Consider the following 27252-nt stretch of genomic DNA (forward strand, 5'->3'; position numbering starts at 1 on the left):
GGATGGATGTTTTGTGAAGGGAGAAGTAAAGGTAACAGAAATAGTCTGCATAATATATAGGTATATATAGGTTCATCTTGTAAATGCCGAAGCCTGTTTATTATCTAGACTGGTGGGATAGTTACAGTGTCACAGAGAAATCATTTTTAGAAGTTAATTACAAACCGCTATTCTTAGATTTAAGAGGTTAATAAAACTGTGGACCACATAAATATGTAGCTTTTTGGTTGTCTTTGTCTCAAAAACTAAAATTTATTAAATAATAGTGGCTTTCTTGTATATAACTTAAAGTTCTATATATCCAAATAGTGCTAAGCTGCCTTTATAAAGAGTGCTTCTGTGTCACAGGAGATGTACACTCATTAAAATCCAGGACATCCTAAAATTAGTATAATCTGATACTGTTGTCTGGAAATACTATGTAAGATAACAAATGCCCATTTTCCATTTCTGGGATTAAAAATTACAGGTTGATCTTCTCATGATTTAGTGATAGGACTTGCATATCAGTAATGTAAGAAATGTACCTTCAAAAATATACAAGTACTTAAGAGTTCTTACATTTTAGAGTTTCGTTGAATGAAGGCACCATTTTTATAATAATAATGGTAAACCTAAGCCTGCCGATTAGCCTAATTCATTTTCTTGTTCTTACAAAGCCCTGTTTTGCTGATAGACACACAAATGAGGAGACCATGCATTATAATTTGTCAATATGCAATATTTCTTATGAGTCAAGTTAAATTCCAAGAAAAAAAATACACTAATTAGAATAGAAAACTAAGGAAAGTACTAATTTGGTTAAGATTAATTCTATTTGGTGGCTTAAAAGACAGGTTCAGTTTTTGTTTATAAAAAGAAAAAAAAAAGAAAAGAACAGCTAGCATGGCTTCCTAAGAACCAGGCGGTGTTCAAAGAGCTTTATATGCAGTAACCTATTTCATGTTCACAATAACCCTATGACCTAGATACTATTATTACCCTAATTTTACAAATGAGGCTTTAGAGGCCAAGGCAGATTAATTTGCTTGTGTAAGATTAAAAAGTAAATAAAATAATGTATTTCCTCTTAAATACATAGTTTACGGTTTGAATTGAAATATACCAAATACTATATTTAAATATGCATGTGTATATACTTAAAGACTCTCCTAAAATAATGTCAAAACAAGATCCTCAGCTTATACCTCAATTTTTACATTGGTCCATTATACTATATTTAGAAGTCTATGAATATGCCCAATAATTAATTTTGGTTTTATATATCAGTTCTCTAAAATCATTCCGGTAAGTTAAGAAAATTTGGTAGAGTATTTTTTAGCACAATTTTATTTAAATTTTGACTCCTTTTTTTCCCCATTTTATTTGGAGTTTTCTAGTTTTAATAAAGATAAAATGGTCCACAAATTTTACAGCTTTAAATGTCATACAATTTTCTGTTTCACTTTTTAGTTCCCTTTCTTCCCAAGCTGTTCATCTCAAGAGGCAAGTTAAATGTGTGTGATTATTAATTACTCAATTTATTATGCATTGTAGCAAGTGGCTAATATAATTATAATATAGAAGTATGCAAATCAGTTAAGTAATTATTATATTAATAACACCTAACTTTATTTTAATTGCTTTTTTTAGTTTGTAGTGATTCACCAAAGTGAATTAGCACCTAAGATTCCATACGTAACTAAAAATTTCAATTTACTAATTATATTGTTACTTAAAACATTGTAATTAATTAATATAATTTAACTGATTTTAATCTAAAACCCCGATATACATTTTAATTTGAAACTTACTTTGCCAAGTTATTTCTTCAAATAATTATTAAGTTAACTGAAATTTAAGATTAACTCAAATTTATATGAATTGACAAGTGAATGATTTACTTCAACAATAGAATTGTGTACCACTGATAAAACGTACCTCCTTTTTTTTAGGATGGTAGTTCTGTCACATACACTGAGTGAAAATACAAATATTTTCCATAACAGATTTGGAATTTGTACAGATTTCTTTATTGTTACTTACAAATATTAGTCATTTTGCAAAGTTAGGGAATTCTGGGTTCATGTTGATGATGGTCACTTATGGTTCGTCAGTTCTGCAAATTATCAAAAAAATGTTTTATCTGTGTAAGCTCTTTTTACCAATAATCCACCCATCCATTCCTACACCAATATCCAAACTTCTTAACCAGAAATATCCTTCACATTTTTCCATTCTACACCTTCCCTTGTATCACTTATCAAAATCTCTACCTATTTTTTATACGTATTTTAAACACTTCATGAAGTATTCACTGGCCAGTTTTGTCACCCGATAACCTTTGTGTAGTAGCAATTTTATTGAGACATAATTCACGTGCCATACAACTGACCCATTCAAACGGCACAATTTAATGATTTTTAGTATATTCACAGAGTCATGCAGCCATCATCACAATCTTAGAACACTCCATCACACAAAAAGAAACCTCCACACTCTTTGGCTATTCCACCCAATTTCCCATGCCCCCTCTACAGGCCTAGAGGACCAGTAATCTACTTTCTGTCTCCATAGATTTGACTATTCTGGACATATCGTATAAATATAATTGTATAATATGTAGTCTTTTGTGATTAGCTTATTTTACTTACCATTATGTTTTCAAGACTCATCCATGTAATAGCATACATGTCCTTTTTATGGTGAATAATATTCCATTGAATGGGTATTTCACATTTTGTTTATCCATTCATTAATTGTTGGACATTTGGTGTGTTTCCACTTTTTGACTACTGTGATTAACAGTATGAACATTCACATACAACATTTTATGCCAACATGTGTTTTCATTTCTCTTGAGTATATACCTAGGCATGAAATTTCTAGGTCAAATAATAACTCTAACTTTTTGAGGAACTGTTAGACTCTTTTCCAAAGTGGCTGCATCATTTTACATTCCTATCACCAGTGTGTGGGGATCAGATTTCTCCACATCTTTACTGCTCATTATTATCTGTCTTTTTTATTATAGCCACTCCTTGAAATTTTGATTATATCACTCTTAAGATACTGATACAATACAAGATGTTTTTGTGTATGTTTTCTTTTTCCTTTTAGATTGCAAATTCCTTAAATATAGTGACCATATCCCATATATCTTTGAACCGGGAAGAAATCTAACACAATTACTTGCACTAAAAGTGTTCCCATTGAAAAAAGTTTATGTAGGGGGCACGTGGGTGGCTCAGTCCATTGAGCGTCTGACTTCGGCTCAGGTCATGATCTCATGGCCTGTGAGTTTGAGCCCCGCATAGGGCTCTGTGCTGATAGCTTGGAGCCTGGAGCCTGCTTCAGATTCTATGTCTCCCTCACTCTCTGCCCCTCTCCCACTCATGCTCTGTCTCTATCTCAAAAATATATAAACATTAAAAAATTAAAGAAAAGAAAAAGTTTATGTAGGTTGAAATAAACTAGAGAGCTAGTTTAATAACTATAGATTATTATCTAGTTAATTTATACCAAAACCAAAAAAACAATTGAGCTATTTGAATTAAGTGTTTGGGACTTAAATTATTCAGATCATCTGTTCATACTAATTGAATCATTCAGATTACTCAACTCATCAGTTGACTTTTTCAGGGTAAAGACTAAACTAATCTTTCTTCCGTTCAGTTTTTGCTAATTGTATCATTTTAACTAAATGTCTCTTAAGACTCCCATTTTTAAAGTCAAGATACCACTGTGACTCTTAATCAAAAAAAAATTTTTTTCTCTATCGCACAGAAAAGATATTCTATAACCAAAGGATTATATTCTTATTTTGAATACTTAAAAAGAGTTAACTAGTATAGAAAACTGGCAACATGGGAAAAAGTGTTAGAATATGAAAGTTGGATATTTTTATGTGGCTTTTTCAAAGTGATAGATTTTATTATCCTTTACACACACACACACACACACACACAATCACCCCACATACCACACACCAAAGTCCAGAATCCATAACTCAGAAAAAAATGCATTATGTAAATTTAAGAATGAAAAAGATATAGAAATGAAGAGAACATCTACTAAGAGAAACAGGATGTAATCAGTAAGAGGTTCTCCTAAATGACAGTCAGCTTCCCTGCAGGACACCCCCCTTTAATGCCCTAGACAGTTCCCAAGTATGCTTTCACTGATGTTTAGAGGGCAGTACCTTTTCAGACTATTTTTCTGGTTGTTAATGGGTCAAATTTTTGGTCTGTTTTCTGTTATCTTTATTCTATTAATTCATGGTGAATGCAGATATCAAATAATTGGAGGGGAGCTTGCTTAGACTTTGTTTTAAGGTTGACCATTCCTACCTCCTTAAGTCTCTATTTTCTTACATTCACACACCAACTGATTTGCTTACTCATTAACATCTATTAAATATTTAGGAGATAGAACTCTGGGACTCAGAGACTGATAGAAAACAAATCATCAGGATTAGCACTACTACCACTACCTCTCAGTAACTTCAGTAACCAGAAAGTTACCCCATAAAATATGTCTACCCTAATAAGTGAAAGTAGACAATTCAGATGATCAGATAAGTGGGGCGCCTGAGTGGCTCAGTTGGTTAAACATCTGACTCTTGATTTAGGCTCAGGTCATGATCTCACGGTTCATGAGTTTGAGCTCCACATCAGCCTCTGGGTTGACAGCTTGGAGCCTGCTGGAGATTCTCTCTCTCCCTCTCTCTCTCAAAATAAACATTTTTTTTAAAGATGATCAGATATATACTGTAGGCCTTCCAATGTTCTAACCTGGGATGTCCAGATACCAGAGGCAAAAGTTGTTTATATACATTGAACGTTACCTAAAAACTGAGCTAAGAAAGGTGGATAAAGCAAAATATACAACATACAAGGAGGACAAACTCAAGATTATAGAAAAATATAATAAAAATACAGGAACAACAGGAACTCAAAAAGCTAAGAGTTTTTCAGAGAAATGTTATTTAAAAAGAAAAAAGTTTGAACCTACACACAGAAAAGTTTTATTATAATTGTTTAATGGAATAAGAGAACATACTACAGAAGGAACAAGTTCAGTGTTAAACAGATAAACTCATACCATATCTGCTTAAGCCTAACTACTCCATGCAATACAGTTCAAATATGAACAGTATTTCCCTAACAAAACTAGTATTTTTTGCAAGATTTCTCCATATTTATTTTATGTAGTTTTAGTTACAGAGTCTAACTAGAATCGATCTGATATTTGTATTTAGGGGGAAAATGCCTTTTAAACATTCTGGATTCTCTAAGATGCATTTTGCTCAGTATTTTCCCCTTAATTTTTAAGCCCATGTGTATTTCAAGGGAAATTTAATCCATATGTCCCTGACTCACTCACACTTAACTCATCAAAATATTGTTTAGTAAAAGCATTTGATGTTGAAAAAGCCTTATGAGTCTTTATAAGTCTTTTTTCTCTCTCTTTGAATTAGGAAGTTGCTTTGCTAGTCATAAATAGTATACCCAAAGGGTTCACGTTCAGCTTCAAACACAGAATTCACAGAGCTCTTGGACACAACATTAACACATGCCCATTGCCTACAAAAGCTAAAATATTTAAACTCCTAACTCAATTTTTTGATTCAGTTAAAGAGTTGTAAAAATAAATAAAAGCTTTACCTTGACTACCTAGCCTTCTACTCTCTCCTTATTATTTTTGCAATGTCTACAAGGTCATTTTAGAGTCTACAACATTTTGCTATAATCCATATTTTGTTGTTTCCAAAAATGTATGTCTCCTTCCACCATGTAGTCTATAAAAATGCTTTTAAGGTACTCTTAATTATAACACATCCTGCTAGCCCAACTACGTAAATTTAAAATATAATAAAAAGACAAATTCAACTATTATTTAGTAGTTCACCAGCCATGATTCAAATAATATATAGCATTTTCCCATCTTTTCTTAAGAAACCATCCTTTGTTATGCTGCAAGTGTTCCACAAACCACAACAATGCCTATTCTTCCTAATACAGTTCTAGTTGAAACCTACTTTTTTTACTTGTTTCTCTGTACAGAGACTTTCCCATAAAGTAATTCCTCTACAGACTTATAATTATATTTATTCCCAACCTGAAAAGCAGAGGTGACAAAGAACTGAACTAACTTATCAGTAGACCAGATCTCTCCTACATGTAGGGGACTAAACTCTCCTATGCTGTGTTTTTTAAAAAGTACGTGAATGAGTACGTTAATCACCTACTGGAAATATATGGGTCATCTTGTCTGTCACACTTGGAGGAATAAACAAACAAACAAAAAAAGTTCCTACTGCCAAACTGTGGATGTCAGCGACTTGGAGAAGAAGAGATGAGTATTCATCATCGCACATTGCCACACCTGTGAGGACTCCGGTGGTCTCTCCAAAAGAATTTAGCACTAATACAAACATTATATAAAAACTGATCTTGCCACTGCATTTAAAGCCGTAATATACAGGGGCGCCTGGGTGGCTCAGTCGGTTGAGCGTCCGACTTCAGCTCAGGTCACGATCTTGCGGTCCGTGAGGTCCATGAGTTCAAGCCCCGCGTCAGGCTCTGGGCTGATGGCCCAGAGCCTGGAGCCTGCTTCTGATTATGTGTCTCCCTCTCTCTCTGCCCCTCCCCCATTCATGCTCTGTCTCTCTCTGTCTCAAAAATAAATAAATGTTAAAAAAAAAATTAAAAAAAAATAAAGCCGTAATATACAAAAGGACAAGTAAGTTTTTCTGCAGAGTGAAAATATTTTATTTATTTGATTATTTTATTTCCATGGCTTGGTGTTATAGCGCCAGAGTAACATCCTGCAGAAGGTACTTAAGGACAAGTATTTACATGGTGGTCAATTTGTAAGTTGTTATCACAGTAGAAGCTGCTCCATCAGTTCAAATCATCAGCCCAATAAATATAAGTGTAGAACTTTTCATCACCAAAAAGGAAGGGAAAGTCAGACTGAGTTGCCTGTCTAAATATTGTTTTTTGTATTGTATCTTTTTCCAGTTAAAATGTTTAGGCATTTACTTGATCAGAAGATGACTGATTGCAATGTTTTATGCTTTTTTAATTCAAAAGTTCTGTTGAATTTTTCCTTCATTTAGGTCACTAACAAACAAAACTGCTTAGTTGTAGCCTCATTACAGTTCAATTGTATACAAAACAGGATTGTTAAGAACCAGGTATCACAAAAACTTTCTTAAAAAATCTTCTATCTAAGGTTGAGCTAGAAGGAGTCTCAATTCACCAACCAGTTTTCTGGGGAGAAAAATGAGTTTGATAGGTAGTAAAGAGATATGTGTGGATGGGCACATGAAGCTGGGAGACATAATTAAAATTTATTGAAAGAAAAAAATACCATAGGCAGTAACTTTCAATTCTGAATTAGGTAGCATAGTTCATTTTAGCGTGTGGAAATTAGAGGTTCAGACATTGGGGTATTTACTCATGATCACATTACAAGCAAAGAGATAAGCTGAGATTTAAACCCATTTTTCTGCCTCTGTTAAAGCCCTTGTTCATTTCACTATTCCATTATATATAAACCAGTGTTTGCTTGGTTTTTAATTCTAAGTTGTAACCCATTGTGGGTAAGCAAATCAACTATGTGGATTATTACCCACATTATTTGTAAATAAAATAAAAGAGAAAATAATAAATTCAAATACAAAACTTCAAAATTCATCACACATAGTAAAGATAAGAACTGGAAGGACTTGCTGGGTCCTTATTCTCTGATGCCAGATCCCAACTTGATTGAGGTTGGATGTGGTCATCCAAGCAAAACAATTATCAATATTGAATATCTACTATATGCATGATATTATGGTGGGTGCTTGGAGTAAAAAGACACATAACGATTAAAGTTTCTGCTTCCAAGGAGGTTATAGTCTAGAGGAAACATACACAATGAAAAACAGCAGCAACCTAGATATACAAAGGGAACAACAATAACACAAAACAGGACCCTTGACTACCATGCAGATTCTGGAAGGCCTTCCTAGAATAGGTGTTTCCTGTATTGAGTCCAGAAACGTAAGTAAAGGATTTCAAAAGATTTAAAGGGTTGTTATTGCAGACAGTGGAAACAATTATATACTAAAATATCACCCTCCCTGTGAAACTACAGTAGTTCTAAATTATTCAGGTAAATGTATGAGGCAGGGAGTTTGTGAAGTTGAGACTAACAAGCTCCTGGGGGAACGTTATGTGCCATGAGGACCCTGGGTTTTTATCCTGAAGGCCACAATGAGACAATGAAGGATTTTAAGCATGGAAATGATAAGATCCAATTTAAAAAATTTGAAAGAAATCACTCAGGCCACTGTGTAGCTTATGGTTTTAGGATGCCGAAACTTGAGGTAAAAGGCTGTTGTCCGAAGTAGAGGCAATGAGAGCCTGAACCGAGTTTAAACTGGTAGTGGCAGAAAAGGGAAGGGGACACTTAAAAAAAACACTTAGAAGGTAATATGTCAGGGACTGTGATAATGGGCTGGTTGTGAGGAGTAAGAACGAGGGGCACCTGGCCTAGGAGAGGGAATGATCTAGGAATTATTAAATGTTTTTGGGAATGCGAAGATGCGAGGTTTTAGGGGAGAGGAGAATGACGATGATTGGTTTAGCTTGGTCAGATGGCTATCTGACATTTTCAAACGGTCGTCAAGGTTTGGAATTTGAGAGCCAATGTTGGACATAGAGTTTATAATTAAAACACTGAAATCACCCAAGAAAAGTGAGAATACATATGGAGAAGAGCAGCGGGCCAAAGTCATAGCCCACCAAGGATACCAACAAGGAAGTCGGGCACTAGGAGAACAATAAAGAACAGTATGCTCTAGAAGTCAAAGAATTCTCCTCTTGTTCAACATTTTTCACACTGATATTCCTTAGGACACAGGTATTTTGAAATATGCTAATGAGGGGGGAGTATCGCTAAATGTGTTTGGAAAACTCTGGGTTTAAATATACAGTGTTATGCAGGGTTTTTTTTTGGACTGATGGATAGATTTTCTGAGCTTTTAACACATGAATTCACATGTGCTCCTCTGCCACTGTGGCCTAAGTAGAGGATAAAAGTGAAGGCAAAAGGAGTGAACAGGGGTGGAGAACTAAGAGGGAGAAGCTGATGTGTAGAAACTTAACAAAGGAGGGCAGGGACAAAGATAAGACAGTAGCCCGGGGGGGGGGGGGGGGGGGGGGCAGGGAGGGTAGGACCAAACCCCAGGTAGAGTGAGTAACTGGTTTGAACAGGATGAAAGATACATTTTCTGAAACTGGGGGAAAAAAGAGAGAGAGATAATGACAAATGCAGAGGCAGAAAAGTCTCAGATGGAGGAAGGCATCAAGATAAATGACAAATTTTCATTTTTCGCCAAAATATGAATACTTCATTTATTACCGAAGCAGGTGGACAGATGTTCATAGCGAATTTTCTAGGAAGGAACCATATATCTAATCATCTTCTCAACAAGATGTGTGACCACAAAAAAAGGATAAACACCACCGTGCCACACTGTAATATCTGAGCTTTCATCATTGATTCCTTAACCTGAAACATCTCACATTCACAACTTGGTATGTGTTTTCAGTTTCACATCATACTGTCCCTCCCCCTTCACACGTCCTAATCACTGGCCAGTCTTACTTCTCCTGTACACATACTGCAGCTGTGTGTTTGTTCAAACTCTTCTGCTCTGCTTACAATGAATGCTCTTCCCCCTCATATCCATCTGTCCACATCCTACCCATCCATTACAGCTCACTTCAAATACCATTGCCATCATCCTGTCCCAATTACAGCTATCCCCAAAAAAGGCTGCGTGGAAACCATCACGGTTCAGTGAATGTCTATGGAATTTTTGTTTCTGTCCCTTCCTTGTTGGGAGGCATGTATACATAACAGCCCTGACTTTGAAGTCAGATAACCAGGGCAGAATCTTGTCTCTACCATTTACTAGTTGTATGACCTTCCCTAAATTACTTCACCACTTCGTCTCATTTTCTATCTGTGAAATGGACACAATAGCAGTTCCTGTATATCATAGGTTTGTTGTTATGAGGAACAAATGAGATCAATTCATGTAAAGTGCTTTAACAATGCTTAGATAGCTTTTCTCCTTTATGTCATTACCGCGTGTATATATTTCTTACCTCTACGATGTACTATAAGCTCTTGAGTAAAATTCATGTCTCATGCTTTAGTCTGTGCTCTCTTAGTACCCAAAACAGTGAATAATTTTTGTTGACCACATGAATGAATGAATGGATGCTGAGTTAAGTATGTTTCTCTAAGCATTTAAATTATAAGGAGGGAACAACTTAGTAGGAAAACTATGGCAGTTATAACATTATGCCATTTAAAAAAAATAATAGTATACATGTGACATAGCTACAATGACCAATTACATTATAACCCTTGTTGGTTTTCAGCATATCTTTTACTTATGTTTTCTCTAAAATGCAGTGTCTTTCATATTTTTAAAGCACAACTTGAAATGAATTCCAGAAAAATGTAAAGGGTGTGATCTGTTAATGTAAGTGTCTTTTTACTAGTACATACACATGCAATAATGGTGTATTTCTTTTTCTATTTTCAATTCCATAAAGATATATTGCATACCATGCAACAGCCACTGTGTTAGAGGAAGAAGGTAACACCCTTTTTTTTAAGTAGCTTATGCCAAATGGGAGGATAGACTTTTAAACACATATATGAAATATATTATAAGGCTGCAGTAAACATGCACCCATGAAGGCTAGGCCCTATTCCACCCAAGGGTACAAAGACTTGGTCCTCCTGGTCCAATAGATTTAAATCATCTCCTCTGGTTTATTCACTCATCTAGTCCAGTAGGAATTTACTCTTCTCAATCATTAAATGATATCCTCGTGCCATAAAAGAGTCACTACCCTTCCAGAAAGTAAAAAATGTATTCCATATGTTGAACTAAATGTGATATAACTAGAAACACAAATCTCATCTGGATCACCTAGTGAATCAAAAGACAGAACAAATGAGCACAATGAACATTAAAACGATCGCTGTTTCTTAGTAAATTTTTGTGCTAAAAATAACTCAGTTAAAATTTACTTAGCGTATATATGCTTTATAAGTTTTTTTCCCTATAAAATTACTCATTGCCTTTGTGGAAAATGCACGGGTTTTTGTTGACTTATTTTTTATAGAAAAAATTATCTGTTCTACAAATATATTGGAAAACCTAAATGGTAGGTTAAAATTAGAGCCTATCAGATTATCTCTTGGTACATTTAAAAAGTATTTATTATAAACATGCTAAATAAGATGAGATGCTAGATAATATTAGTGCAGAAATAGGTGTTCTACCATGATGAACAAATATTTTGTCAAAATGCAGTTTTCTATTGCTCTTATATAGAGGGCTCCATTCTTTCTGTTTCCATTTCAGACTGTGTTGAGTTTTACCACAGGTAGCTTTACTCAGATCTGAAGACCTTGATGTGGTTCTTAAACACGTGTATAATTTTGTACAATAATCTAAGGAAACCAGTGTATTATGGGGATGGTTGGTTATTGTCCATCTCAATCTAAAAATAGATTACGTTTGGGGCACCTGGGTGGCTCAGTTCGTTAAGTATCCAACTTCGGCTTAGGTCATGATCCCATAGTCCGTGAGTTCGAGCCCCATGTCGGGCTCTGTGCTGTCAGTTCAGAGCCTGGAGCCTGCATCGGATTCTGTGTCTGCCTCTCTCTCTCTCTGCCCCTCCCCACTCACGCTTTGTCTCTCTCTGTCTCTCAAAAATAAATAAACGTTAAAAAAAATTTTTTTTAAATAAAAATAGATTACATTTGGGGCACCAGGGTGGCTCAGTTGGTTGAGCACCCAACTCCAGATTTTGGCTCAGGTCATGATCTCACTATTGGTTCAGTAGATCCCTTCTTAAGGCTCTATGCTATCAGCATGGAGTCTGCTTGGGATTTTCTCTGCCCCCTCTCTCTGACCCTCCTCTACTCATGTGTCTATGTGTGCTGTCTCTCTCTCTCTCTCTCTCTCTCTCTCTCTCTCTCTCTCTTTCTCAAATAAATAAACTTAAAAATATGTATAAATAAAGGCAGATTATGTTCAAGAAGTCACCAAAGAGCTTAAGAAGCTACTTCTTGGACACAGTGAGCTTTGTAAAAAAAATCAGGTTTATAGAGTGTTTGTAATCAATAGTGTGTGTGTGTGTGTGTGTGTGTGTGTGTGTGTGTGTGTGTGTGTGTTTGGGAGGGAGGGAGGGAGGGAGAAAATAATGCTGGAAGTTAAATTCATAACTCTTACAGTGTGTATTCCATTAGTTGTTCACATTATATTTTTTTGATTCAAGCATAAACATTCTGTAACTATTTTCCTGCAAGAAGTTTTTGAAAGCTTCAGAGGATTATTATTCTGAAATTATATTTGGACCACTATCAATATTTTCTGTACATAAAGAAAAGAGTCACTGTCTAGAGATTTTGTTACTATCCTATCTTTTTTCTTGGGGAATTTCAAATGCTTGAAATCAGGGAACTATCCTGGCTAATAGAAATCTCAGATCTTAACATTTCCTCTTAACTCCCTCTCCCCCAGGCACATACACAAACACCTCCATTTTCTTTATGCCTAAAGCTTTCCTAAGATTTCAAAACAAAGTCCCAGCTCTCTTATATTCTTCATTAGTTCCCTTTAAGTTGTTTTGAGATTAAAGCATGTTATTCTTTGAATTCTATGGGGGAAATGTTTTCTTTAAATTGATATGGCCATACTTAAAAGTAATAGAAGTCCATTGCAGGTAGATACTTTACATGTGTTCAGCTATTCACTCTAGGAGTTTTTCCTACAAATTGTATCATATTATAGAAGAAATTATAAAGATTACTTCCATATTAAAATTTTATCTTAATTGTTTTTGGAATGATACCTTCTTCCACTAAACAAAGGATTTCAGATTAGTTCTTTTTCTTCTAAGTAATGTCAGGATTTTAAGTTTAATAATTTTATAAAGATTAGTCAATGTTTATTATCCCCCAAATAATTATCTTCTGCATGTTCCTAGAGCAAATTGAATATGTAGTTTTAAAGTAATTGAGGTTGAAGAAAATCTATCTAGTTAATAAAACTTTTATTAATATTAAACTAAGTTTAGAAAGTATTCAAGTGATACTAAAATTCATTGTAACTTCATGTACACTAAATATAGGTTTGGCCAGTTGAAATTCATCAAATAATTATAATGATGCCAATTTTCTTTCAACTTCAGCTCTTTGTCCCTATATAGTCTTAGTTCTACTTTATATTGAAACTTGTAAAGAATCTTAGCCTTGTTTGAAAAACTGCCATAGTTGCCTGTTAATGCCTGTTAGTATGTTACTGACACCCCTAAAAATGACTAATTCCTGTATGTGAGAAAAAGAAAAGCAGCCCTTGACCTCTGGAAACTTGCCTGACCCTTATGAGGAAGCCCAGTATTGTCAGGAGCTAGTATGGAGCTCATAGCTAGGCCCTGGTGTTTTCTTATTGGTCATAAACAATCTCACAGAACACCAGCATCAGACAAGAACTCATGATGATGATGTGAGGCAAAAAATAACTTTATAATTTTGTGCAAGCATTGACAAAAGCAAGGTCACTCTGCATACCACCTAAATACCAAACATTCCCCCGCCCATCTCCTGGTTTATATGGGGGACTGCTGCTTCTTTGCTAATTATAGCTTTAGCCTAGATCTTGCCCGCCATCCCTCTAGATAAGATTTATTAAGACCCATAATCACAGAATTATCCCTGCTTCCCGACAGAGCCCAACTCAGAGCAAAGCCAAGCTCCTTGAAGTCTTCTCAGAATCACTTAACCAAAGCCCAGATCCTACAAAGTCCCTTATGAAGTTGCCCGTTTCTCCCTCATTGCACTGAGCAGTAAACCCGACTTCTTCAGCTACACATGTGTTCCTGGCGGTCTTTGACAAGAGGGTATTGACACATCCATAGCCCCCAAAACTGTCAATATTGAACTAGTAGTTAAGTAAAAATGATGTAAAAGAACCTTGTACACTGTAAAGCTTTATTAGAAAGTTGATGTACTATTAAGATTTCCAGACTTGAAATTTTGTTTTCAGTGGAATCATCCAAACCCACAAGTATTTTTTAACATTCTACTTTTTAAATATATTTGATGAATCGTTCCCTTTCCAAATATAAAACATGTGTATTTTCTACTCTAGGTTTACCATCTCAACTGATTAAAGATGGTGTAACTCTCAAGAGAAGTTCATTCATTTAAAGATTCTTTTCATTATGCTTGGGTGATCTTTGTTCTAGTTCAGATTTTAAATTAGCATTGAAATGAATGTCAAGTAGTATCCCTATCCTTTCAGAAATAGTGATGGATCAATATTTCTTAAACATTACCTGCCAACTCTAAAAGCAAATAACGCTTATTGTTGCTTTCGTCACCACTTTAGATGGTGGCGTTTTAAACTGCTGTGTTCTACGCATCAGTATGGGGGAGGAGGTTCTGACCCGCCCCCATCTGTTTAATGGCCATCACTAGACTTCAGTAGGTGCTAAGAACATTATTGTAACATATCCTTTATTGCCATAATAGTGGTTGGAATGGATATACCTACATTCAGTCCGGAACTCACGACACCAAGCAAAATTGGGAGGTGGAATTTGTACCCAGTTATCTTCCAGGACAGAGTCTGCAAGATCGCCATTTTTCTGGGATCCACAGATGCTGCCCTCTTTAAACTGTTTTTATTTGAAAAGGGATCCCAGGTTTTCACATGGAAAATCTCCCACATGGAAGATCTGGTTTGTGATGGTGTCTTATGTAAACATTTTAATATCAGATCCCTAAAATCCAGAGGCTCCCCCAAAAGGGATTAAAACATAATCTGCTCTCTCTATTGCTGTAGTGGATTAACTCTGTATTCTCTCTGTGGCTGGTTTGCTCCCTGAAGGCTACAACAAAAAGACTCGGTGCTCCTTAAACATGCTATGGAATTGGAAGTTGTAATTGGAGAATTCCAAAGGACAGGGGTAAAAATGACACACTATTAAGGCTGAATATTTCATGACGCCTCTTTCTGAGAGAAGAACCAGTTCGAAGTCCTTTTATAAGCCCCCAGAAAATCTCAATTCAATAGAATCAGATTGGAGTAAAAGCAGAGGCAAGTGCAGTGTCCTTTCAGAAACGCAGAGAATCCAGTAGAGAGAACGTGTTCCCTGTGAAAAGTTCACGGAGACGTGTACTTAGAATCCGTAATATATTTCAGTAAATCACTGTATATGGTTTTGATAATGTGTTTCGTGATTTTTTTTCAATTTCTCCCAATTTAATTGCTTGAATATGTTAAATTACTCTTTAAGAAAAAGGAATAGTTCGCCATTTTAAATGTTTTTGACCATTCTTCGCCTCCAAATGCCAGAAACCTCTATTAAACCAGAAGTCACTAGCCTTCGCTGTATATATAGCATGACGACTTTTGTAAGGTTTTAGCAAGGCCCAACGATGTATAAGAAGGCACTGTTTTCAATGTCAGTCACATCACCTTCTTTCTCACCTCGCCCCAGTCGAGAGTAAGCCTCCGGTCAAGATCTCTCCAGAAAGGAAATAGGAAAAGTGGCATCCACTGGAGCGTCCTGGTGGCTCAAGGGTTAAGGGAGCGGTTCGAACCGGCCCGAGCGTTGGGGGATTCCGAGGAGGACGCGGGAGGCAGGAGGCGCCGCGGAGCGCGCGCACAGACCCTCCAATAAACACAAAGGAGGGCCTGGGGAATAGAAACCCAAATCCACTTGTAATCGTACAAGAGATTCGGGCATAATTACTTGAGCAACCTAGATTAAGATTGATGAGCCTTTAAAGTGGCGCTTCAGATCGACCGCCTCGCCCTTTGGAAAGAAAAACCTTGTGCAGCCGAGATGGACCCCGACTCCGCTTGGCTACGCGGCGGGAACTGGCGGCCCGGGACCCAGGCCGGGAGTGCGCGCGCCCCGGGGCCGGGCCCCCCGGTGCGGGCTCGGGGGGTACCGAGGGCAATAAACTAACCGAAAGGGCTTCGCGTTAGTGTGACCCAGGCGGTCAGCTCGGGGGTGAAGGCTGACACTGACGCAGTTGGCTTCCTGTCCACCCGGTTAGGCGCGACCGAAGGCGGCCGAGAGCCCTCTCCGTGCCTCCCGCGGCAGAAACGGCCCGGCTTTGTGCAGAACGGTAGCGGCCTCGGGGCGCACGCCTCCCTGGGAACGTGAACTTCCCCGCAGTCCCCGGGCCCGCCGGGTCGGGCCTGCCAGCGGTGGCCTCGGCGGTGGCGGCGCGAGCCGGTCTCACCGCGAGGAGCCGCCGCCGAGGGCCCCGAGCCCGAGCGGCCGCAGGGGACCTGCCTTTTTATTGCCTTTATCCTACTGTTACTGTGACTCGTTTGACTATGTGCATTTCAGGGCGTGGGGGGAGATGGGGGGGGAGGAATGGAGGGGAACTTAAGGCGACCTTGCTACAAAAAAAAAAAGGGAGAGAGAGAAGAACAATAAAAAAAAGAATAATTTCTGTGTTCCATGTCTGTGTACAGGATAGCAAAGAGTGCCTCCCCTTTCGGGGAATCTTAAAGGGGCAGTTAAGTGATCCCCTTTGAATTAATATTCTAAAACGTAATTTTCAACATTAACTCAGATTGAGGGAATTCGAAGTAGGCACCTTAGTAGGCACACTTTCTGAAACATCTTTTCCTGAAGATTAGTTTCTCTAGTTTCAAAAGTTGAGAAATAGCACTTTTGGCACGCTTTTCTGAGAATCGCCTTGTTCGAGCGTCTTACAATTTCATCACTTTTGACTGATTCTCTGTGAAAATCACTGCTACGATTTTTGTTCTTTTCTACATAAGAAATGTACTTAATATCCTTGTGTGTGTGTGTGTGTACGTGCGTATGTGGCGCGCCTTAGGACGCCGATGTGAATCTTCATGCAAGTTGCAAACCCCTTAGTTAGTACAGTGGAATTCATACATCCAGATCCTGTACCCCTTCACACCCTCCCGCCCATCCTTGGGGAACTCCGCTGCCCAGTGGACCGGGCTTTCCCGGATGGCTGGCCTTTGGGGGCAGTGCTGACTGCCTAGGGTCTCCCAAAGCCGGTGGTGCCCCACGGAGAATCGGGGCATTTGTGGGATTTCTAGGCGGAGGTTACCAACTCTCTTGCTAAGGGTCACTTATTCGGTATTCTGACCTCTTGGGGCTTTATAGGATTCTGTATCTCTACTCTCGTTATAAGATAATGTGCAAAAGCTAAGCAGACCTTATCTCACACGAGAGGAGCTGGCCGCATGACCACAGGCACCATTTTCTTAGTACATCTTTAAAAATAAAGACCTGCGGCACCCTTCGGGAGGGAGCGGGAGAGGGCCACAGGGATTCAGCCTGACTCCGGTGCCCTTGTCTTTCAGGCCCAGTGGTTCTCAGTACCCCAGCCCAGCTCATCGCTCCTGTGGTGGTGGCCAAGGGGACTCTCTCCATCACCACGACAGAAATCTACTTCGAGGTAGATGAGGATGATCCTGCCTTCAAGAAGATCGACACGAAAGTGAGTTAGAGTGATTCTGTAAACAGTCCTGGTGGCTTTGTGGCAGGAAGTGGTTTTCAATTTTGCTTGGTTTTAAATGACAGTGGGGGAGGGGAGCATGTTTCCATCTTTGTCATAGGAAATAAAATGAATGAAATAACACATGCTCTATTTTATGGGACTGAAGAATATATTAATGATTTTAAATCCCGCGTTACCAGAGCATGCTCATTTTAATACTTTCTACATGAGAGCCTTTGTCTGCACTTGGGTAGACTTGATAGTTAAGCCAATTGTTCAAAGTCTCTGGGGTACAGCATCCCAAGCTCTTTGGGAAGACTGGGAAGGTTTTTCTGAAATACCTTAAGATCACTTTTAATTTCCAGACGTGTACATTGAAATGTGAATTATTATTCATTAAAAGGTTATAAGGAAACTGGGGGGGGGGGGGGGGCGAGGTGGCATTTAAATATAAATTCATCTCCGTTATTACATCCATTTTTCATCTCCTGAAATAAGAATGCGCTTTACATGTGAATTTAAGAGCAGGAGAAACTAATTCTCTAAGAAGCATCGATTTCAAGTGTATAGGTCATATATACTAGCAATCAGATATTTAAAGTTTGTGTTCTTCTGTGGGTGTAATGCCAGAAGATACATATTTGGACAATTTGAAATGCATAAATATTTATTTAGTATATCTTATTGTGTAGATTTTAAAACCTGATGTTGGGACAGCCCTACACCTCTGCACTTTCTTTTCAAATCAATGTGATTGTTGTTTTAACTTTTATGTTACCCTGTAGTTTGTAAACTTTTCTGAGGTTAAGAATTCAAGTGTCCTGCTAGATATCCAAGCATCAGTGTACAAAAGATCTTCCTTTGCAAGCTTTATCAGAAGCAATTATTCTAAAATAGTCAGAGACAAATGCTCCCACAGATTCAGAACTTTATTATTTGTATTTAATTTTTGTATAGAAATAAAGTATTATAAAACACGATTTGTAGAAGAGGAACCGAAATTCCAAAATCTACCCTCACCTGAATTAACTGCCTACCTTAGGGCCTGTAGGTGGTTAGCTCTCGGCACTTGTTGACTATTAAAATACTTGGAAGGACAGTCAAAGGACTTCTTACACTTCTGGCTCCCAAAGGATGGAATGTTTAAAATGAGCTGAAATGTAGTGTATTTGATTTTTAAATAATTTAAAGGTTGTCTTTATGCTTTTATCATTAGCTTGCCCTTACAAAGGAAAAATAAATTTTGGGTTTCTGATTAACTTATTCAGCTAATGGAACACTAACTGCATAAAATAAGATTTGACATAAAGTGGTCAGAAATAATCTTTATTTTATTAGCATAGTTAGTTTTCATATACAAATTTTGAAACTTTCATTGTGACTTTGAGTTCACTTTCTCTGAGTCAGATTTTTAACTCCACAGTCTTTGCTGTCATGACATATTTTTTCCTTATATTATCAGAAATGCTACAGAACCTAGTCCAGAAGAGCAGACTTTCAAGGGTAGATTTAAATCTGTCTGTCATAGAAAGAAATAGTCTTATAAGTAGATCATTAGCTTCTGTAGCCGTACAAAGAGTTTTCTCCGGTATCTTAAGGTTTTATTTTGAATAATTCCATTAGCACACTCCTCAAAATGTTTAAGATACTCAGGTGGGTTCAGTTTCCAAAATGAAGCGTTACATCTTTTGATAGAAAAACAATTTAAAGTGAGACACAACAACTTTTATTTTACTTCATTTATTAGCTTCTAATTAAATAAAAACCAGCAACAGAAATTAAAATCTAAGTCACAAAAGTAGTTATCCAGTGTATTTCAAGTGCATTTTCAAATATATAATTCAGATATTCAAGCGTTATTATATAAGCTGAATTCAAATTTCTTTGAATATATTTAAATAACATTTCAAGTATATTTATGGAATGTTAGAAATAGAACAAGCATTATATTTGAAACAAAATGTAAACTTTTTTAAAGTTCAGACACTTTCAAAGACAGATAAAAGTACCGGGAGGAAATCTACCTTTAAATGGTATCTTTGTTAGTGGAAAATGTCTGGAAGTATCCAAAACGGCAATTTAACTTCTGTTCACCAAATCACAAAACACCAACATCCACACGTTCAAAGACAATGTGAGATCACAATATTTGTTACAAACCAAAATATACATTACACTTTCCTTCAGATGGCATATCCAAATGGTGTTTACTCACAGACAGATGCACCTAAATCACCAGGATTGCTATAATCCTTTGATAGCTGGGCAGAGTGTTCTCTGTGGTCTTGCATTACAGCCGGGTTGCTTTCCGGGTGTTACTGTGTACTTTTCGAGGGAGATAAGAAATCCTTCGTAAAAGAAGTCTTCTAATACTTGTGGGTTTGGGTTTTTCTCTATCCTCTTTCCCTACTTCTTCTCCCCTTGGAGGGGTGGGTGAGATGATGCCTAAACACTGTACTGTTATTCCTTTTTAAGGAAGAGATTGTTTGCACTGACAAGTGGAATATTAGATAGGAATCGACCAGGAAGTTTACACCGAACTAGGTCTTTGAGAAGAGCAATCACATTTCGGCTCTTGACGAAACGGTCCTCTAAAGTTTCTCCAAACTTTTCGGGTTGGTCAGGATCTCTCTCGCCAGTCGCCACGTTTGTTTGGCAGCGTTCTCCAGAGCCGAATGAGGTTTGCCTTGGAACAGATCTAAGTTCGGTAGGAAGTAGTGAGGACACCGCCGGCACTGCAGGCAGGAGATAAGTTGCAGCAAAATCCCGTTAAGCCGGTCACCCAGGCAGGACTCGTCCCAGTCCGACTCCCGGGGATGCTTCTCACACTCGTAGGAAACCAGAGTCTTCATGTGGTAATTGTTGAGGGGCTGGCCCGGCAGTTCGAGGTGCCGATCCCGCAAGGTTTTGAGGATGGAGAGGCATTTCTTCCTGCAGCCCCCCATCTGCAGTCTGTTCTCCGCTTCCGCGAACTGCAGCACCCAGGCGTCGCTCTCGGCCGAGCTCTGTTTGCCGGCCAGGGAGTGGCACTCCTTGGACAGGAGATTGAACCCTTCCGCTTTGACCTCCGCCACCCGGTTGGGTCCCGGCCAGGGGATGTGGGGAAGCGGCCAGTGGGCAGCGCTCCTGGGCCAGATGCCGGTGCACTTAAAGGCCGGGGTGATCTGCACCACGTACCTATCTCGGATTCGCAGTTTCACTTCGCTGGTGTCCGCCACCATTTTTACCACGTCCCGGTAGCTGCATTTGTCCACCGCCTGGGCCACCAGCGTCTGGAACCTGGACCGGATCTTGCGCGCCGAGAGGTAGCCGGAGGCGGTGATGAATTCCACCCAGAGGGACATGCTCCTCTTGCGCCCGTCGCTCAACTTCAGCACCGCGCAGCCGGGCAGCGAGCCGTCGTCCACAAAGTTGAACACCCCCATCTGGTTCAGGTAAAGCACCACTTCAAACTCGGTGGGGGAGATGACCTCGAGGCCCTCGTAGCGATTGTCCATCTCGTTGAGAGAGCTGATGAAGCGGGGCTCCTGGACCTCCACTTCTTTCAGGACGTCGGAAACGACTTTGCAGACTTCCCGGATAGTCTTCGCGATGGCAGCTTTCCTGGCCTGGCACTTCTCGTTGTAGTATTTATTCAGATGGTACACCAGCTTGGCCTGGGCCGCGATCATGTTGGGGCAGAGATCCGGATTGTACACCGGAGTCTCGCAGTAAGCTGTGGGATCCAATGCGGCTGCTAGAGCTGGAGCCAACTTCGGTGGAGAAACGGGCCGCCGCGCTCAGAAACGCACCCAAACGCTCTCCGACGTGCTGCCGCGCTGGACTCCCAGCCCGCTGCTCTCCCCCCTTCCTTTTATCTTTGAGCCCGGACGGCCTGAAAGTGAAAGCCTGCTCTGCCCCCCTCTCTCTCGGCCTTTCTTCCTCCTTTAAAGGATCCTTGTGCGGGAGAAACGCAAGGAGAGATCACCTTCTCAGTAGTGAAAACAAAAGTTGCGCTGAGACCCAGCAAAGCTCCTCCCGTAGTCAAAATAATCGGCCCTCTCCGTATTTATTTACGCCTTCCCGCAATCATCGTGTCTGCCGGACTGTTAATCAGACGGAGGAAAAGTGTGCTGAGTGTGTGTCGGGGGTGAGTGTGCGTGTGTCTGTGTCAGAAGAAGCTGCTGTTGGTTTGTCTAAGAGCCCAGATGCACTCGTGTGGAAATTATAAAGGCAGGGCCAGGCAGGCTGGCGGCCAATCGCCACTGGGCTCGTCACGACAGCCTCCTTCAGCTCCAGCCCGGCTAATTAATCCCCCCTCGTGGATATAGGCACACAAACTAAAGGTAGGAGGCTGCTGCCGGCAGAAAACCACCCAGGCCACCTAGACAGTTTTGGAAATCAAGAGGAATCTCTCGGCTTTGGTATTAATTGAAGCATATTGACGTTTTGAAAAGACTTGGCAAAGTGCTTCTCTTCTGTGTTGAAAAAAAAAAAAAAAAGCCCTGCTTGTCTTTTTACCGCGGAAATGCAAATACAGGTGTATTAATGGTCATCCATCAATTAGCGAACTAGATGGGGTCTTCTAAAACCAAAGTCACTAACTTGCATTTAGAATAAGATAATTAACGTCTCTTAATCCTGGAGGTCTTTTAAAATGCAGGTTGAGAGCTTGCTGTTGCACGTCTGTGCGAGTTGGCTTTAGATGGACTGATGCCTGTGTAATTTTTTGGATGTTCCTATAATGTCAGAATGTTGTTGTTGTTGTTGTTGTTGTTGTTGTTGTTTTAATGTTATGCAGCGTTTTAACTCTGGTTTTTCCTCATTTGCAGTGGTTGAAAGGAATCTGAAAATTACTGTTTTGTTAGATGTTGTCTACTGCTCTTTAAGTTAGGATGTTTAAAAAATGTTTAGGATCACTCCCCCTCTGTCCCCAACTGCAGCCCTCTTTGTACTTCGGTTGACTTGCCAACATAATCAGGACACTGAGTTTTGTACGCACTGGTAGAAAGCTTTAAAAAATAACTTCTCTCTGTGATCGAGAGACTGTTGTAACGTGAGTTCCTAGTGGGCTGGGTTTTAATATGTGAAATGAAGGCGAGATCATAGAGATGAGACCTACTGGCAGATAACTGTTCCAAAAATTTTCAGGCTCCGGGTTTCTGGCTTGCCTATTGATGTATAATTCAGGATATACCTCCTCTCCTAAGTGTCCTTAGTGGTGACCTGACAGACTTCTAATTTTATACGATTTCATGTGATTTGATTGAGGGAAAAATCAGTTACGATTGTAAAAGAAAACTAATTTGCAGTCATCCAGGGTGTTAAAATTTAAATGCCATTTTGGAAAACTTTGAAAGAAAAATCAACATTTCCAAATTTTGGAACCTTGATACAGGAGGGGGGAATGGATTTATGTAGAACATGTTTTTGGTTTTGTTTTCTGGTGATACCAATTGTGTCCTTCATGTACAGGAAAGGAAATAAATACTACTTAGGAACTATGTAGTGGTTTTAAAACCCAGGCAGATTTTTAATGCCTACCTTTAATTTAGATGTCGTGTCTTTAAAATTAACAGTATTTCTAGCCAAATCTTGTAACTCCTGGTAACAGGTTTGTAGGCACTTTCTTTCAGAGCCACTTTGAACCAGATCTTGTTCAGGGCTCCCACTTTTTACCTGAGCTTTTTTTTTTTTTTTTTTTTTTTTTTTTTTTTGCACAGGTACAAGCATCACAAAGGCAACTATTATTTCCTTTCTCCTTATCCAAGAGTGATAGGTTCCAGATTTAGCTTAAAACAATACATTAGATTTGGGGCTCATGGCATCCATCTACTCTATTCCCCAGGAACCTTCCATTCCCTGGGGAGCAGGGACTGGGAACACGCGAACAGCCCCTCCCCACTTCGCAGGCTCTGCGGGTGAACGCACTGCTACCTTTTGGCAGTTGGAAGAGGAAGAAGAGGAGGCCAATCCGAACCGCAGGACCCGAGGCCAAGAAGGCGAAGATGCGCCTTGGTCTCAGGGGAAAAGCCGCCTCTGGCCCTCACCCGGCGTCTGTCCCCTCTCTCCCGCTGCTCCGCGCTTCCAAGCCAGCCTCCTTTCCTCTCTCTGTTCCGTGGGGTTTTTTTCCTGCGTGCGCGTTATTCTAAGCCTTACTCGGTGTCCTCGGGTTCTCCCCGTCCGCTCCAGGCCACGGCCTCTGCCCGCGCATCCCTCAGCCCCGCCGCCGCCCGGGCCCACGTGCGCCCGCAGCCTAGCCCCGCGCTTTCTCGTCGGCGGCCGCGGGCCCCTGCGCCCAGCGCTCTGTCCCTTGGGTGCAGACCAGAGTTGCTCGGCCAGGACCTCGTCCCTCGATTTGCTGGGCCACCTGCAAATACCCCGGCCGCCGAGGACGTGCGGCCTGGGACGCGGAGGCCCCGGGGCCGTGTGGGGGGACCGTGGCGCGGCGGTCCGGGTGGGTCTAACGCGAGGGACGCGAGGGGCGCCCGGCCGGCCTCGCTGGAGCCAAGCGCGCAGGTGGCGCATCTTCGGGGCTCGCTGTGCGGCTTAATTGGGTTAAAGCGAAGCTAAACACCGAAGCACTTTGTGCAAACTAATTGGTGTAACCGGGGCCTTTTCACTAACGATTTGCACTTTGAAGAAGAAAAATGGATGGTGAGAAAAGGACTAAGAAAGTCGTTAGTCCTAGAATGTTCCAGGCAAGTGAAGTCATTCAGTTCCAAGGACGCCGGGACTGTGTTTTCCGAGCTGCTTTCCCCCCAGCACCCTTCACGCTGGGAGCTGACAGTGATTTACATAACACAGGATTCACCCACCCGCTGTTATCACTGTAGGTGAACTGGGCGCCCTAGAATAATACTCCAGCCCAAGTACTGCTTGTTGCTGCAACACAGTGATTTTCTATCACACTGAACACGTGAAATGAATTGCCTTCTGTAGCTGAATCCTTTCAGTGATCTTAGACACCTCTCATTGTTGAAGGGAAAATTAAACTATCCGAGGAGTGTGTTTTCTATCCCTTAATTTTTTTTTTTGTTTTGTTTTAAGGAAATGACCTATGGAGAAGAATTTACAATATATAGTATACATTTATGTAATTCAGCCGCGTTTTTGGAGGTAGTTTTGTGGGAGCAACTTAGTTATTTTATAAGATTTTTTTGTGAAATATCATTTGACCTATTGAACTAGTTATTTCAAATGATTATTTACTACCTGGGGATGGCTTAAAATCAATTTATTTACTTATATGAGAAGTTATAAAACAACTCTAATGATTTCAGTCTTGTATTATTATTATTTTTTTACTATAAATATAATCTTAGTAGTTAGTCCTAGAGTAAAAGCTTGTGCGTGTCCAATGCTTTAGGATATAAACGCTGAATTGTTTTCAGTGCTATGCTATGCAGTCATCTTTGACGTGAGCTAATAATAGAATGATAATTGAAGAAAACTGACCTAATTGAAGGAAAAAAGGAAAAAAAGCCAAGAATCTCATGATTTCTCATGATTTAATGATAGTTTGAGATGCTTATATTTGAATGATATTTGGGATTTTAAGGTCTAACCGGCTTGACTTTTTCATTTCATTTACTTAGGTTACTAGGCAGCCTTGACTTAAAGTGTATCATTTAGGAAAAGAATCCAAAAAAGTCACCAACACACCATTATCATAAATTTTAGTGGTATTAATGAATACAAAACAATTAAATATTATGGTCCTTAACATTTCAAAACATTCAAAATAACGATGGCACAATAATTTTTCCTGAGGTCCTGTTTCCTAAGTAACTTATTCCCCCTTCTGTAATCCTACTTAATTTGTATGGGATACACAATGTAATGTGTAAATAGTCACCTTATTAGGTTTAAAGAAAAATTATTACCTTGAGAAATGCAGAAATGCAGGAATGCAAGGCTTCTGTGTTTAAAAAAACTAATTTAAATTTGAATTACATGTTCATGAATTTAAGCAATTGTGACCTTTCATCTGGAAAAATGTGTCTGTTAGAGAATATACATATACATGTTAAATGCTCACATAGATATTGTTTTGTGTTTTTTATATCTGCTGGCTGCTATTCTATTCGCAAGTATTCATGAACTTAAAGTTTTATTTTTTTAATATGTGCTTATTACACTGGGGAGATAAAAAGAATATGAAGTTGAGTTTATTAAATTATTTATCCCTACTGCTGGAGTGGCTTTGAAGGCTCATTGTACGCATCTGATTTCTACCTCCCCCCACTTCGTTTTTTAAATGCACCCAGGCTATTTCATCTGTTTCATTCTGCCAGACACAATATATTTCTTTTTTTACACTAGAGAAATTAAAGACAGATATTTGTGCAGGGTTTTCTCTATGTGTCACATTAAATAAAGTAAAATAGAGGCAGTTTTTCTGGTAATCTAATTTGATGGCATCTATACCTTTCTTCTTGTTGTGACTCCTCGTATAAGAACACTTGAAACAAAATAGCTTGAGAGCTTCAAAAGTTTCCATGATTTCTTAAAACAGTTATTTCATATTTTAATATCAGGTTTATGAAACGGTGAAGCCGAGAATTGAGGTCACTGTTGGCACAATCTAGACCCTATTTTATTTCTTCAACCAGAGCATCCTGATAATTGAAGTTTTTTTAAAAAATTATTTCCTTAATTCTTCACTTGAATGATCAAGGCTATGGCCTCACTTTTCCTCATCCCCCTAGTACACATCAGATAGTCAACATTTGTTGTGGGGCGTACTTTTCTTCCGTACAGTGTTGCTTAGTAAACTTGTTATTGGTGCTAATAAATGTTGAAAAGAAAGTAACTTTGAGATTAAAGATGAAGTTAGAAGTGTACCTACTAGATTTGCGGATTTGCATTCATTCTGGGTAATTCCAACCAAAGCCTGTCTCTGGGCAGAAAAAAGAAAATGGAAGGACTGGGTTATTCAGACAGTTGTGTATTTCCTCACTTCATTTGAATGTGTACATATTGGTGTAGGATGTTTTAAGTTGCATCTATGAACTGAAAAATTGGGGGGGTGGAGGGTTATAACCAGAAGATATTCTTATTGCTCAAAATAGAATGTGATCTCTTTACTCTTTCCAAAAATTTAAGGATATTGGGGTCAATCATTTATTTATTGAGTGTTATATAGGAAGTGTTGATTACAATGTTCCAGTTCCTCATAGACCCTTCAGAAAGTCACTGTTAATCTTTATAATCTAGAAAATTCGAATTCATTTTGTTAGATTTCAGCCTCTATTTTTCCTTTGGATATTATAGGAATATTCTGGCAAGATAAATGGACTCACATGATTCTTTTCTTTACGAATATATGAAAACTAGGTATTCCTTAACCCATAATTCACGTGGATTTACTGACATTTGTGTATATGACCACAACCTTGGTACTCTTAGCACATTTGCGTTTTATTGCACTTAGAGAAAACAATGGAATCAAATGTGATTAGTGTCTTAATCTGTACATCTGTAGTGGGTCATCCAGGACTGCATAGCTCTCATTACTCTCCCATACTGTATGTGATTAAGCCACTGGAAATATTCAACATGACCTTGAGGCTAGAGTATGGTATATAGATAATCAACATTCAGTGATTGCATGTCTAAAATAACCTTTTCTAGATCTAATTTACCATTTTGGAGCTTACTTTTTCATGAACGAAGCAATTCCTCTAAACCAGGATTTAT

At 39.0% G+C, this 27252-nt stretch overlaps 2 protein-coding genes across 9 annotated transcripts in view; one reads left to right on the forward strand and one right to left on the reverse strand.

The window, feature by feature from the left end:
• The window catches only part of NBEA (neurobeachin), a 678339-nt gene that overhangs the window by 456139 nt on the left and 194948 nt on the right, over positions 1-27252 (forward strand). For all 8 annotated transcript variants that reach the window (XM_042998658.1, XM_042998776.1, XM_042998897.1 and 5 more), the window contains one exon: positions 17435-17571. In XM_042998658.1, the coding sequence (XP_042854592.1) occupies positions 17435-17571 (137 nt within the window). The remainder of the gene's footprint in view (positions 1-17434; positions 17572-27252) is intronic.
• Positions 20163-21430, reverse strand: MAB21L1 (mab-21 like 1). The gene has a single exon (XM_007097653.2). The coding sequence runs from the start codon at positions 21240-21242 to the stop codon at positions 20163-20165; it is 1080 nt and encodes a 359-aa protein (XP_007097715.1). The 5' UTR covers positions 21243-21430.

Source organism: Panthera tigris, chromosome A1 (genome assembly GCF_018350195.1).
Source record: "Panthera tigris isolate Pti1 chromosome A1, P.tigris_Pti1_mat1.1, whole genome shotgun sequence".
In the NCBI taxonomy this organism is placed as follows: Eukaryota; Metazoa; Chordata; class Mammalia; order Carnivora; family Felidae; genus Panthera; species Panthera tigris.

Bases quoted from the DNA above. Each gene is read 5' to 3' on its own strand.
- MAB21L1 (XM_007097653.2), bottom strand. From the start codon at position 21,242: ATGATCGCGGCCCAGGCCAAGCTGGTGTACCATCTGAATAAATACTAC.